Source organism: Microcebus murinus, unplaced genomic scaffold, assembly GCF_040939455.1.
Source record: "Microcebus murinus isolate Inina unplaced genomic scaffold, M.murinus_Inina_mat1.0 scaf004_hap2_Mmur4.0, whole genome shotgun sequence".
Classification (NCBI taxonomy): domain Eukaryota; kingdom Metazoa; phylum Chordata; class Mammalia; order Primates; family Cheirogaleidae; genus Microcebus; species Microcebus murinus.
Window position 1 is genome coordinate 647,272 of NW_027438950.1, and position 16,163 is coordinate 663,434.

Below are 16,163 nucleotides of genomic sequence, written 5' to 3' on the forward strand. Positions count from 1 at the left end.
AAGCAATGTATAAGAATAAATTAGAGCTTCCAGATTTAATGTGATGGCTCATGCACATCAGTCAGTAAATCTCCACAAGACACTTAACAATAAAGAAAAAAAAAACCAGTTAACTTTATATTGGATGAATCTGTCAGAGAGCATATTAAGCAAGTGAATGAAATTAACATAACTTTAGCTGCACAAATTGGTGTTAGGCATCGTTACAAAGAGGAGGACACAAATCACTGCTGGGATGGTAGTGGCCAACAATATGTAACCATGAAGAATCATCAATTTATACAAATTTCAGATACTGATACTTCCTATATTTTGTTGTCTTTAATAATGTATCTAAATAGTTTAGCATCATACAGAGCAACTCTTCTATTTTCGCTTTTCTCCATAATTTTCTGGTTATTCTTTTCAATCAATGCTATCTTCTTTTGAAATTTTCCTAATGATATTTTATGTAGAGCTAATGAAGCATCCAGATCATACATTGAGAGTACATGTTTCCCTTCCTCACTCAACTCCAAAGACTCTATCCTATCCCCAGGACAAATCTCAGACATTCACACTATTCCATCTTGACCTGTCACAATGGGAACATTTTCAATATTACATGTCATATAGTTCTTATGAAACTTGGTTATTGTAGTAAGAAGCTTGTGGGAGAGAATATAGAGCAGGTTCTGTTATATAGGAAGGAAGGATTTTCCAGAGCTCCTTGACTATCATAAGAAGAAAAAACATGTAGTTACAAAACTTTTTAGGCATATACATCAGAAGTAAAGAAGTAAAGGTTTACAAGTTCAAAAAATTGAGGTTCTACATGACTTTCTAGGAGAAAGAGTGGACACAACCCCTTAATTGGGACACACTTACCTGAAAACCAGCCATTTCTTCTCCCTCTTTTTCTACTCTGAAATTCCTTTTCAGGTGAGATTGTGTAGAACGATTATAATTAAATCTTCAGACTACGCTTAAAGGAGTCAGCACAATTTGTTCCCTTGTTTCCACAATATTCACAAGCAGGAGGAACATAAAACGCAGAAAGGCTTGTTCTTGGTCATAGAAAAGATTCAGCTATGATCAGCTCCTTCATGTAGACCAAAATGTGAGGTTCTCCTATCTTTTCTTCCGGTTACCTTCCCCTGCTACAGGTGCCAGGAGTTTTTGCTACAGGAATGGGAATCTGAACCAAACTGATCTGCCTCTACCAAACCCAGAGAGCAGAACCTGTGACTTCCCTCTAGAACAAAGGCTAAACTCAATTCACAAGAATATATGCAGAAGTCCTAATGCTTGACGCTGGTATCAAATTAGAATTTTGTGGGGCACAATTAAAACCACATGGATGTTCCCACCCAGCCCAACAGGCAGGTGATGGTGTTTCTTCAATCTAGCCAGGTTATCCTAACTGAAAGCTTGGGCTGAGAGGTAATTATCTTAAAATTGTCTCTGAAACATCACTGTGAATATAAATCATGTGGTACTGTGGGTCTCACTCTAAGAAATGTGGTCTGGTGGTGTGGAAGGGGTACATTAATTGGGTTCTTTGACATGTCCCCTTTTAGTGGTGATGTTGTTCAATCTAGATCCATTATTATTAGAACTCAGGTAGAGACAGCAAGCACAGCATACATACTGCCTTTTGCCCAACACTCATCATCATCAGAACATATACTTAATTTCCAATGTGAAGAGCAGCATAATGCAATGTCTACTGAGCATGTGCTATGTGCTCAAAAGTATAGTATGTTGCACTGTAAACAAGCCTTTACATTGTGTGATTTCATCCTTGCTGTGCCAGAAAAGGTGAGTACTAAGTGTCCAATAATTTACAGAAAATTTTAGATGTGGTGTCAGCCTTTCTATTCTTTTAACACAATTATAATACGACATTACACAAGACATTATAATACAAGACATTATAAGACATTATAATACAACATTACAGAAGATCTAGTAAATTGTCTACACTCACTCCAAAAAGGTTTTTTCAAACTCAACTTACAAGTCCATGTTGATCTCTAACACTGCAGCATATGTCTCCCCTGAGTTTTTGGCACATCCTTATTCCAGAGTATGTCCCTGTCTTGCGAATTCTAGGTTGAGGCCAGGTCTAGTTTCCTTCCCTCTGTAAAAGCAAAGGATACACAACATGTGTATACAACGTGTGTATACGTGTGTATACACTTGTGTATCCTTTGCTTTTACAGAGAGGGAAGGAAAACAGGAAGAAAATTTCCTCTTTGGAACCTGTCTAATGCATCTTGAGGAACCTTAGACCTTTCATTCAGAATTCAAATCTGCAGATTTAGGTCTCTAAAGAGGCATGGATTCAGTAGCACTCATGCACACTTCCAGGCATTTGGGCAAAACAGAAAGCAGAAAGGGAGTTTATGTGTCACACACAGTGCACAGTAACTTGTTCCCATTTCTGTCTCAGCCCCATGGTCTCTGAATCCATTTCAGTTCTAAAGATGTGAGATGCATTTACAGAAAGGATAGAACTACTGATTTTTATCCTATGAGATGGTATTCACAGGAATCTGGTCTAAGTATGCTCTGGAGGGACAGTAGACACCAAAAAGGCCTAGAGAACTTACTGTTTGCAAATGTGGGGACAGTGAAGCTCTGTGCTGCAGACTTGCCGGTTACAGACTGGAAGCCCAAGAAGGAATCTAGTGTCCAAAGCCCTTCTAATTTAGAAGTGGTGGGCACATTTTATGTTTATGTTGCATTTTTAATTCTGGAAAGTGTTCAGTAGATATTAAAAGTAAAGAGTCTCCAACTCAGAAAACCTATCCACAAAGTTAAAAGAGAATTGAAAAAAAAACCCTCTTATCACTCAATTAAAGCAGAATGTGATGTGCACAGTGCCAATCCACTGAGACATTTCAAAGGCACAACATAAAGTTGTTATTGGACATAGCTAGGCAAATCCTTTTACATACATGTTATCTAGATAATAATTTTCTGTGAACAAAGAAGAAAGAAGCCTCGACAGCCCTATTTGTCATAAACGGTGCATCCTAAACTTACTTGGTTATCAGTGAGACTTTCTTTTTTTGGTAATTGGTTAATTTCAAATAAAATACATGTGTCTGAAGTTATTGCAGGAGGAGATAATTTTGCAACTTAAAGAAAAATGTAGGATAGAATGTAATAAGTAGTCACGCTGTGTTAAGAAATGTATGGCTTTTCATTAAGTACAAAATCTTTATTATAAGCATTATAGTAACAATGTAATTATAAATATAATGAAAAAGAGCTTCGGGAACATTATTCTTCACAGTAGAGACACTGATAAAAAGGATCACAAGTGATGTATTTTTACTAGGTAACCCCACAGTACATTTTTACAACACATTATCTCCAACTTTGAGTAACATTGGATAGGTTAAAGTTGGTGCAAAAATAACACTTCGTTAAATCTACAACATGTTTGACACATTAAAATTATTTTTAATCTAATGAAACAAATTAAGTTTACATGTTATCTAAAAATATTCCAAATTTCATTTGATTTTATTATTTATCATAATGTATAATATTAAAACAAGTTATTTCTAATATTGTAATTTTTTCATTCTGATTATAATGAGAAGAATATTAGCCTGTATACCCACATCATACATCACTTGAGATACTGTTTGTTATAAGAAAAATCCATAGTACCTCTCCACTTCATAAATCTTACATTTCAGTGATTTTAATTTCCCATGGAAAAGTACATGAATAATGCCTATTGAATACACAAAGACTACTAATAAATGCAATGTAGCTATCATTAACCACAGACATTCACATACACACTAAGAATGAAAGCATACCATCTACTGTTTTTAAAGTTGAATAACATTAATATTTGCTTGTCCAAAAGGGAAAAAATTATATCTTTTTATATTTTTACCCCACCCTGACCAGAAAGTATATTTTACATGTAATTATAACTCTCACAAAATCTCTCTCTTTTTAAAGCTGACATACAAGTAAATCAACTAACTATTTTAACTGGGTAGTACTCTATAATCAACAACCTGGTTTAAAGAAATCTGTGAATGTGTTAGTGCATTAGTGTATTGCACTGTGAATCCTCTGATATTTGTTTAGACTTGATTCTTCGTTAAATGTGTTCTGAAATTCATTATATCTGTAGAGTATTTTTAAGTATCAATTCTTTGTGGTTCTCTAAGGTATATCTTTTGCATAAATATTTTTTCACATTCATTATATTTGTAAGGTGTCTATCTCTTAAAATTTTTGTGATGTTGAGCAATGTTGGGGAAAATATTGGAGCATTTTTTTCAGTGTAAGTTCTCCCATATCCAATAAGATCTCTGTTGTAACTAAAGGTATTGTCAGCACTCTACATTATGATTGTTCACTTTAAGTATAAGTACTGTTGTGCATTTTAAAGCTAATACTTAGGGAAAGCACTTCCATACTCATTACATTTATCTCACTTTTATCTAGTATAATTTATTTGGTGTTGAATAAAATGCGAGTAGTTATTAAAGACTTTGCCACAATTCTCACATTCACGGAATTTTTCTCTGTTATGGATTCTTCTATGAAGATTAAGGTGTGAGCACTGGGAAAATGCTTTGCCACATTTCTCACATTTCTATGGTTTCTCTCCTGTATGGATTCATTTATGTAGAGTGAAGTCTCGGAGCTGGATAAAGCCTTTGCCACATTCTACAACATTTTAGGGTTTCTCTCCAGTATGAATTCTTTTATGTTGAGTAAGGCCTGAACACTGGGTAAAGGCTTTGCCACATTCTTCACATTTGTAGGGTTTCTCTCCAGTATGAATTCTTTTATGTCGAGTAAGGATTGAGGACTGGTTAAAGGCTTTGCCACATTCTTCACATTTGTAGGGTTTCTCTCCAGTATGAATTCTTTTATGTAGAATAAGGGTTGAGGACCAGATAAAGGCTTTGCCACATTCTTCACATTTGTAGGGTCTCTCTCCAGTATGAATTCTTTTATGTTGGTTAAGGGTTGAGGACCATTTAAAGGCTTTGCCACATTCTTCACATTTGTAGGGTTTCTCTCCAGTATGAATTCTTTTATGTTGACTAAGGATTGAGAACTGGATAAAGGCTTTGTCACATTCTTCACATTTGTAGGGTTTCTCTCCAGTATGGATTCTTTTATGTTGAGTAAGGTGTATGCACTGGGTAAAGGCTTTACCACATTCTTCACATTTGTAGGGTTTCTCTCCAGTGTGAATTCTCCTATGTATAATAAGTTTTGAGCAACAGTTAAAAGGTTTTCCACATTCTTCACACTTGTAGGATTTCTCTGTGGTATGAATTTTTCTATGTCCAGAAACATTAGAGCTGTGGTTAAAAGTTTTGCTACATTCTTTAAGTTTGGAACTTTTCTCTCCAGTATGTCTTGTCTTGTGTCTATTTAGGTTTGATGATTTGTTAAAGACTTTTATACATTTGTAACTTTTGAAGATTTTTCTATGACAAGTTGACAAACATTGGGTAAGACCATCAGAACATACTTTCTGCCCCTTACACTCACCCACACATTCCCAGTCTCTTCTTAAGTGTGTATTTTCAAGGCCAGAGCTTCCATATAGTCTCATTATTGATTTCTGAAAGGGGTCGTTTGTGCCCTGTTCTGGTAACAGGTCTTTGCTGCAATAGTGAGATAGTTCTGAAAGAAATGAAAATAACAAAGTATCTCACTAACCAGACTCAGGTGAATATATTTCACAATTTGAATATATAAAACTGTAGAAAGAACATTAGCAAGAAAGCACAATGAATACCATGGTCTTACTTGCATCATAGATGTATGATCTTAAAAATATACTTGCAACCATGATTCTTTTACAAATCATAACTGCTAATAGTTCATAGCACCCCAATTGAGAAAAACACCAAGAACCACAGGAAGGGGAAGGAAACTTTGTTGCATTTACCCACCAAAGCCCTTCCTCCATGCTGACACTGAGTTATCACTTTAGTAGTAAAATCCCATCTCCTGGATTCCCGTTCAAAAGAGAATGAAACTATGGGCACATGTCCACACATGTGTTTTTTGTGGCCTTTCCAAAGGCTGGTTTCCACCTCCCTTGACAACTACATAACTCTCTGAGAAAAATATGCACATATTAAGAATAAAATTCTGCATTATCATAATGATGGTGCAAAATATTTAATTATGCTAAAAAATTTGAAAGGCAAAATAAAAAAAGGATCATTGCCATGTGTTAATTTCTATACAATATAAAAAGACATAATTATTGACATTGATATCATAAAGGTGAGGGAAGATATAAAGATTAAGAATTTTTATATGCAAGTGAAGTAGTTATTCATTTAACATAAGTAGTACGTTCAAAAGATTTTATGTAGTTCTCACAGTGAACATCAGAAAAAAATGTTTATAGAGATAAAAGAAAGCTAGGCAAAGAAACAAAATATGTCACTAAAAATCAGTGAGGCACAATGCAGGACAGAAGGAGAAGAAAGAAAGAAAAGACAGTGACAAAAGTTATATACAACAATTAACATAAGATAAATTGTAAGTCCTTCCTTTGAGAAAATTACATAAATTTTATGTACTAGTTTTTCCATTCAGAAGGCACAGTTAAATAAAGAGTTAAAAAAAATCCAACTATATTCTATCTAAAGCGACTTGACTTAAATCCTGGTGAGAACAATGGACTACAACTGGAAGGATATAGCAAGATATATCAGAAAAACATTTAGCATCTAAGAGCAGAGGAGTTCAAAATTATATTATGTACATTATTTTGAAGTAAAAAACGTTATGATTTTTAAAATATACTTTAAGTCAAAACTGTCACAAGAGAAAAAAGGGCAATAAATATAAAAAGTGGTCATTCACGGAGGGCCTATGACAATAGTACATTTATATGATATCTATCTTTATCTCACATCAAGGTTATCAAATATATTTTTATAAAGCATTGACAGAAATGAAGCAAGAAATAGACAACAAAATAATACGTTACTTTGATATTCTATTCCACTTTCAATAATAATAAAACCAGTCAATTATTAATAAGAAAACAAAAGATTTGAAAACACTACAGAGCAATTAGACCTAACAGATATATTGGAAACACTCTACAGAATAATAGTAGAATATACAATCTCATTGATAGCTCATAAAACGTTCTTCCTAAAAAACTACCTGTTCAGCCACAAGTCTTAACCAATTTTAGAAAATTGAAATTTTACTCACTTTAATTTTTGACTAGAATGGAATGAAACTGAAAATAAATAATAGAAGAAACACAGAAAAATTTACAAATATAGGAAAATAAACAACACACTCTTGAATACGTTCTTCTTCAACGGAAGAAGACCTAATGTTGTGAAGATGCCCAGATTGATCTACAGATTAAATGCAATTCCTTTCAAATTCTCAATTTCAGTTTTTGAATAATAGAAACAGTAGACTCTTCCTTCAGAAGTTTCATTAAATGTAAATGGTTTAGTCTCTCAAATGAAATATAAGATGAATGTATGTATAAAAACAAACAGAACTCTACAATATGCCACCTACAAAATCCTTCCTTTAAAAGCTCTAAAAAGTCAAATGGTTGAAAGTAATGTAAAACACACTACATAAATAATAGGAGGAGGATATTGTGGCAATAATTAAAGAAAATACACTTTAAGTCAAAAGCCATCAGAAGAGACAAAGACTTTTATAATGACAAAATGGGTCATTTAGAAGAAATCTATAGCACAGAACACAAATAGACAGATGATATACATGTAATGTACACATTTTAGGTTAGATATTATTTAAATATATATTATATATCAGGGCTTTGCATGATATATGATTATTTCAATGATGAATATATAAGGCTATGCCTCATATATATGATTTCAATGATGAATACAAAAATTTGACAGAAGATAAATAAGTAAACAGATAATGGGAAAGACATTATAGACTAGTTAGATGTAAAACACATTTAAAGAGGTCTTCAGTCAAAAGCAGCAGAATACACTATGGTTTCAATCATACATGGTAAATGCTATTATGACAGTTAAGTCTTATCAAGTTGAAAAACTCTAAAATCATACAACATATATTTTTTGACAAAATTGAAGTGAAACTAGAAATCAAAAGCACAGTACAAACTGGCTAATACAAAAATATGTCAAAATTAAACACACTCTTTAATGCATTCATGCTCAATGATCAGATGATTTAAAATTGTTAAGATGTCAATACTATCCACAGTGATATACAAATTTAATCAATGTCTATAATAGTTCAATTATACTTGTTTTAGAGATATATAAAAATAAATTCTAAAGTGTATTAGAACAAAAAATTGCCAGACTGTTTTAGAAATACAAACAAGGAGGAATAGCACTTCTTGACCTAAAAACAAATCTATAGGAATAAAAAAATGAGCAACTGGCACAAGGAGAAATAATGAGATGAAACAACAGAATGGAGAACCCAGAAATAAACTTTTGTGTCCATGACCAAAATTATGTTCCTCAAGATTGCAATGGCCATGCAATGAAAGAGAAGAGTCCCTTAAACAAATGTTGTAGAAAACTGAATATTTATGAGAGAAAAACCAGATGTTGGTACCTTCCCTTGCACTATATAGAATATATCTTAAATAAATTCAATACTTAAACATGAGAAATACATTAATAAAACTCTTAGAAATAACATAAGGGAAACATCACAATATTGGTCCTGGCACTGTTTTAGCAGATGTAACATCCAATGCATAATCATGAAAAAGGAAGAGAAGAAAAATGGGATGGTATCACACTTCAAATTTTTTGCAGAAAGGAAAAACTTAGTGGACTAAAAATGCCCTTTAAAAAATGGGTTAAAATAGATGCAAATCACATAATTGATAGAAGTTAACACAAATGACAACTATGATAAGGTATCACCTCACCACTGTTAAAATGGCTAATGTTCAAAAGAAGAGACATAACAAGTGTGGACAAGAGTGTGCAGGAAATCAATCCCTGTAGATTGTTATTGATTGTAAATGGATAGTGTCATCGTAGAGGTTTGTTAAAGAATGTAAATAATACAACTGCCTTGTCATTCACCAATTCTACCTATGAGTATAACCATGTAAAATCAGTATCTTAAGAAGATTCTGCACACCCATATATATTGCAGCATTATGCACATTTGCCAAGAAAATGAAAACAAACTAAATGCCTGCTTATGATGAATAGACTAAAAAATGACTGTACAAACACATACCATATAATTTACTAAGCCATGAAAATGATAAATATCTTTCCATTTCAACAACATGGATGGACGTAGTGGGTATTATGCTAAGTAAAATCAGCCATTCCAAAAAAGATGAATTCTGCTATAGATAATCTTTTTAAAAGTTGAATTTACAAAAATAAAGAGTACAACAGTGGTTTCCAGAGTGTGGAGTCACGAAAAGTGAGGAGATATTTAAGGGTAAAATCTTTTAGTTATAAGATGAATAGATCTTGGGATCTAATATATGGCATCGTGATTAGAGTTATTAACAATGTTTTATATGCTTAAAATTTGTTTAGACCATAGACCTCACTATTAATGAATGTTCTCACTATAATTAAATGGTAACTATGTGAGATGATGGAATAGTTTATTACTTTAATTATATTGTTTTACCATTTATACACGCGTCAGTTCACTACAGTGTCTACAATAAATATATACAGTTATACAATTTTTATTTGTGGAAACTTTCACCATTAAACACCACACACAGAGAAATATATGCACACATACACACATATGAATGACGCATTTCTGATGCTACTAAATAGGGGAAAAATATGGAATATAAGTTATCAATGTATTATGTATCAATTAGGAGTATAAATATATTAAGCTATTTGAAGCACTGAATGAGACAGTATATGTAAGAATTTCGTAAGGTGAGAAGGGAAAATAAACTATATTATAGTTAGGGAATTTGGGTATAATAAAGTTGAAAATTTACTCTTATTTTATATAACAAAAGGAGTATTTAGAAGTGAAATAACATTAGATTTTCTTACATTGAGTAAGAGGATATGAATTTATATAAAATTAGTGAGTCTGACTTTCTGTAGGATTGCCTCTGAAAACTTAGAATTGGAAATCATGATGCATAAAATATGAATATATGTACCTAGTGTTTCTAGCATTCCAGAAACAAATCCCAATATCTCCACTATTGCCCTTTACACATTTCAGAAATGAGGCATCAAAAAGAACTTAAAACATGGAGATGGGTAGGAAGGATAATGCCTATAATCCAAGGACTTTGGGAGGCCAAGGAGAAGGGTCACTTGAGACCAAGATCTTGATACCAGGAGTAGCAACCTGAGGAGACTCCATTTTTATAATAAAGTAATAATAATAAAAAGGGCTGGCCATGGTAGCTCATGCCCATAGTTCTAGCTACTTGGAAGACAGAGGTTGTAGGATCCCAGGAGCCCAGAGGTTTGAGGTTGTAGTGAGCTATGATCAGCCACTGTACTCCAGAAAGGGCAGGAGGGCAAAAACCTGTCAAATGATGGTTTAATATAGAAGTCTTCAAAATATGTACAGATGGGTCCATAACCCCTAAATAATAGAAATACTGATAGATAATGTAGTCCCTTACAAGCCATTGACAGTTTGGCTCTCACTGAATTCTAAGGAAGATCACTGCATGGGTAGAGTTCTCAGAGAGTTATAATCTTGGGACAGAAGATGTCCTTCTGGAAGATGAATAGAAACATACACAGGCTTCCTAAAATCATTTCCAACAGAGCAGAATATTCCAAGCCACTCTTTTGAAATCTGCCTTCCTCCTTGAGCTTTGGTTCTCTAACATTTGTTATCTGCTTCACTGGATCTCACCTACCTGGATATTTAGCTGTTGTTTCCTCTTTCTTCATAATCCAGGGCTCTATCCTTTGCTCCAGGCATGTGATCAGCTCTGGCTTTGAGATGGCAAGACCTGTATTATTAGAAAAATTTCACGTGACTCTTGCTGAAGACTTTCCAATTACTAACGCAGTACTATCCTTAGTACACAGAACATTATAGACAATTCTAGAAAATTCCTCTGCAAGATATCGTTTTCTCAGAAACCCTGTAGAATGATAAAAAAATATTTCTTATTTATGACTAGAACACCAATTCCCACTAGCACCAAATAAATAAGAGGTGGAAATTCTATTCTAAGGTGCAGGCAACAACTATATACCCTGATTTCTAAAGTAACTACTAATCTACTGTGAAATGTACATATCAGCCAAAGAAAGGGAAAGGTTCAAGATAACATGACACATTTAATGATTTTATTGGATACACCAAAAATTCTCAAATTTTATTTAAAAGAAGGGATATAAAATTCATTCATGTAAAGCAGAAACTTTTAAGAAACTATCTACAAAAATAAAATAATGGCCTTAATGTGGAATAGGAATTCTGTATATAAGTGATCCTCACCAAGGGAGACCAGGTTTCCGTAGTTCTCTAGCATCACATCCCTATACAAATTCCGTTGAGCATTGTCAAGGCATGCCCACTCTTCTGGAGAGAATTCTACAGCCACATCCCTGAATGTCACCATCTCCTGTAAAAAGACACATATTTCCCAAGTGGCCATAGAGAGAGTTCTTAATTTGACCACAAGGAAAATGAGATGTGAGAACTTTTTCTGACATATGAGTGACTGGAATTATCCAATAAGATATATTTTAGCACAGTAATATTCTTTCATATTTTCTCTTTTTCACAGGAATGAGGATCTCAAAAGATGCATGAATCTGTGTGCATATGATTCTGCTTTGGTTGATAAAGTGTCTAATACAAAATTAAGGGCTTACAACAGTAATATAAATTTATGCATGTTATATTTACATCATGTCAATAAATTGTGCATATTTCTCACATAGAGAAACAGAGAGTTACAAAGTACCACCTAATATTTTAAAGTACAATAAAGAACTGGAGATTTTCTTAAATTACAGAATCTGATTCAGTAGATCTGGGGTGAGGTCTGAATCTCTGCATGTCACATAATAAAGCTATTGATAACAATGCTTCTTGCCTAAGTAGAGTATTTTGTCAATGTCCAGTAAGTGGTAGACTTTGAATTTATCTCAATTCATCTGAACAGAACACAGATGATAGTCCTCATTTTTTAAAGCAAGCTATACGAAGAAAGGGGAGCTTCCAGATTAAATGTGATTCTTCATTCACAATAGTCAGTAAATCTCCATGAGACACTTAGTGACAAAGAAAAAAAATAACTTTATATGGAAAAAATCTGTCAGAGAGAATCTTAAGAAAGTGAATGAAATTAACATATCTTCAGTGGGACACATTGGTGTTAGGCACCCTTGCAAAGAGGAGGATTCAAAATTACTACTGGGATGGTAGTGGCCAACAATATGTAACCATGAAGAATCATCAGTTTTATGCAAATTTCAGATACAGATACTTCCCATGGTTCATTATCATTTAAAATGTATGTAAATACTTTAGCATCATACAGAGCAAGTCTACTGTTTTCTATTTTTCCCATAATTTTCTGATTATATTAGCCAATCAATGTTATCCACTTTCTGAATTTTCTTAATAATATTTTATGGAGAGCTGATGAAGCATCCAGATCAAACTTTGAGAGTACATGTTTCCCTTCCTCACTCAAATCTAAAGACTCTATCCCATACCTAATGGGAATCTCAGATATTCACACCATTCTATCTTGACCTTTCACAATGGGAAAATTTTCAATATTACATGTCATACATTTCTTATAAAACTTGGTTATTGTATTAAGAAGCTTGTGAGAGAGAATATACAGCTGGATCTGTTAAATAGGGATAAAGGATTTTCCAAAGCTCCTTGATTATCATAAGAAGAAATAAAAAAATTTACTTATAAAACTTATTAGTCATACACATGAGAAGTAAAGAAGTGAAGGCTTATAAATTCAAAAAATTGAAGTTCTATTCTACCCAAAATCCACTGAATATACGTACTTCTCATCAGCTCACGGGACATTCTCCAAGATTGACCATATCCTAGGACACAAAGAAAATCTCAAGAAATTTAAAAAAATAGAAATCATACCATGTACCTTCTCAGATCACAGTGGAATAAAACTAGAAATCAACCCTAACAGAAACTCACATTTCTACACAAAAACATGGAAATTAAACAACCTCCTACTAAATGATTACTTCGTAAATGAAGAAATCAAGACTGAAATAAAAAAGTTCTATGAAGAAAACGACAATGGAGAGACAAGTTATCAACTCCTCTGGGACACAGCTAAAGCAGTTCTGAGAGGAAAGTTTATCTCCATAAATGCCTATAACCAAAAGACAAGAAGATCACAAATAGACAATCTAATGAAACGACTCAAAGAGCTGGATAAAGAAGAACAGACCAACCCCAAACCCAGCAGAAGAAGTGAAATCAACAAGATCAAATCAGAACTAAACGAAATTGAAAACAGGGAAGCTCTTCAGGAGATTAATAAAACAAAAAGTTGGTTCTTTGAAAAAATAAACAAAATTGACACACCATTGGCTAAGCTAACGAAAAGCAGAAAAGAGAAATCTCTAATAAGCTCCACCAGGAATAAAAAAGGAGATATCACAACTGATCCCAAAGAGATACAAGATACAATTTATGAATACTACAAAAATCTTTACGCACACAAACTGGAAAATGTGGAGGAAATGGACAAATTTCTAGAAACACACAGCCTCCCTAGGCTCAACCAGGAAGAAATAGATTCCCTGAACAGACCAATCTCAACAGCTGAAATAGAAACAGCAATTAAAAATCTCCCTAAAAAGAAAAGTCCTGGTCCAGATGGCTTCACACCTGAATTTTACCATACTTACAAAGAAGAACTAGTACCTATCTTGCAGAAACTATTCCACAACATCGAGAAGAACGGAAACCTCCCCGACACCTTTTATGAAGCGAATATTACTCTGATACCAAAACCAGGAAAGGATGCAACAAAAAAAGAAAACTACAGACCAATATCCCTAATGAATATAGATGCAAAAATTTTCAACAAAATCTTAGCTAACCGAATCCAGACACTTATCAAAAAAATAATCCACCACGACCAAGTGGGCTTCATCCCAGGGATGCAGGGATGGTTCAACATACGTAAATCTATAAATGCATTCACCACATAAACAGAAGCAAAAACAAAGACCACATGATTCTTTCAATAGATGCAGAAAAAGCTTTTGACAAAATTCAACACCCTTTCATGATACGAACACTTAAGAAAATTGGCATAGAAGGGACATACCTAAAAATGATACAAGCCATATATGACAGACCCATAGCCAACATCATACTGAATGGGGAAAAATTGAAATCATTCCCACTTAGAACTGGAACCAGACAAGACTGCCCACTATCTCCACTTCTGTTCAACATAGTGCTGGAAGTCTTGGCTACAGCAATCAGACAGGAAAATGGAATCAAAGGTATCCAAATAGGGGCAGAAGAGATCAAACTTTCAGTGTTTGCTGATGATATGATATTGTATCTAGAAAACCCCAAGGATTCAACCAAGAAACTCCTGGAACTGATCAATGAATTTAGTAAAGTCTCAGGATACAAAATCAATACACAGAAATCAGAGGCATTCATATACGCCAACAACAATCTAATTGAGAACCAAATCAAAGACTCAATTCCCTTCACAATAGCAACAAAGAAATTAAAGTACCTAGGAATATATTTAACCAAAGAGGTAAAAGACCTCTACAGGGAGAACTATGAAACACTGAGGAAGGAAATAGCAGAGGATGTAAACAGATGGAAATCCATACCATGCTCATGGATTGGCAGACTCAATATCATCAAAATGTCTATACTACCCAAACTGATCTACAGATTCAATGCAATACCTATTAAAATCCCATCAGCATTCTTCACTGATATAGAAAAAATAATTTTACGCTTCGTATGGAACCAAAGAAGACCCCGAATATCAAGAGCAATTCTAGGCAACAAAAACAAAATGGGAGGCATTAATATGCCAGATATCAAACTATACTACAAAGCTGTAGTAATTAAAACAATATGGTATTGGCACAAAAATAGGAATGTTGACCAGTGGAACAGATGTGAGAATCCTGATATAAAACCATCCTCATATAGCCATCTAATCTTTGACAAAGCAGACAAAAACATACGCTGGGGAAAAGAATCTCTCTTCTATAAATGGTGCTGGGAAAACTGGATAGCCACCTGTAGAAGGCTAAAACAGGACCCACACCTTTCACCTCTCACAAAAACCAACTCACGCTGGATAACAGACTTAAACCTAAGATATGAAACTATTAGAACTCTAGAGGAAAAAGTTGGAAACACTCTCCTAGACATCGGCCTGGGCAAAGAGTTTATGAAGAAGTCCCCAAAGGCAATCACAGCAGCAACAAAAATAAATAAATGGGACATGATCAAACTACAAAGCTTCTGCACAGCCAAAGAAATAGTCATGAAAGTAAACAGACAACCTACAAAATGGGAGAAAATTTTTGCATCCTATGCATCCGATAAGGGACTGATAACTAGAATATACTTAGAACTCACGACAATCAGGAAGAAAAAATCAAATAACCCCATTAAAAAGTGGGCAAAGGACTTGAACAGAAAATTTTCTAAAGAAGACAGAAGAATGGCCAACAAACATATGAAGAAATGCTCAACATCTCTAATCATCAGGGAAATGCCAATCAAAACCACAATGAGATATCACTTAACCCCAGCGAGAATGGCCTTTATCAAAAAATCTCCAAACAATAAATGCTGGTGTGGTTGCGGAGAGAGAGGAACACTCCTACACTGCTGGTGGGACTGCAAACTAGTTCAACCTCTGTGGAAAGCAATATGGAGATACCTTAAAGCGATACAAGTGAATCTACCATTTGATCCAGCAATCCCATTGCTGGGCATCTACCCAAATGATCCAATGGCACTCTACAAAAAAGACACCTGCACTCGAATGTTTATAGCAGCACAATTCATAATTGAAAGGCTGTGGAAACAGCCCAAGTGCCCATCAATCCAAGAATGGATTAATAAAATGTGGTATATGTATATCATGGAGTACTATTCAGCTCTAAGAAACAATGGTGATATAGCACATC

General features: G+C 34.0%; 1 protein-coding gene across 1 annotated transcript in view; it reads right to left on the minus strand.

Moving 5' to 3' along the window:
- Nucleotides 1-4,535: 4,535 nt before the first annotated feature.
- Nucleotides 4,536-16,163, minus strand: part of LOC142866387 (uncharacterized) — a 35,171-nt gene continuing 23,543 nt past the window's right edge. Inside the window, exon 3 of the mRNA XM_075999755.1 lies at nt 4,536-5,235. Coding sequence (XP_075855870.1) covers nt 4,700-5,235 — 536 coding nt within the window. The 3' untranslated portion in view covers nt 4,536-4,699. The remainder of the gene's footprint in view (nt 5,236-16,163) is intronic.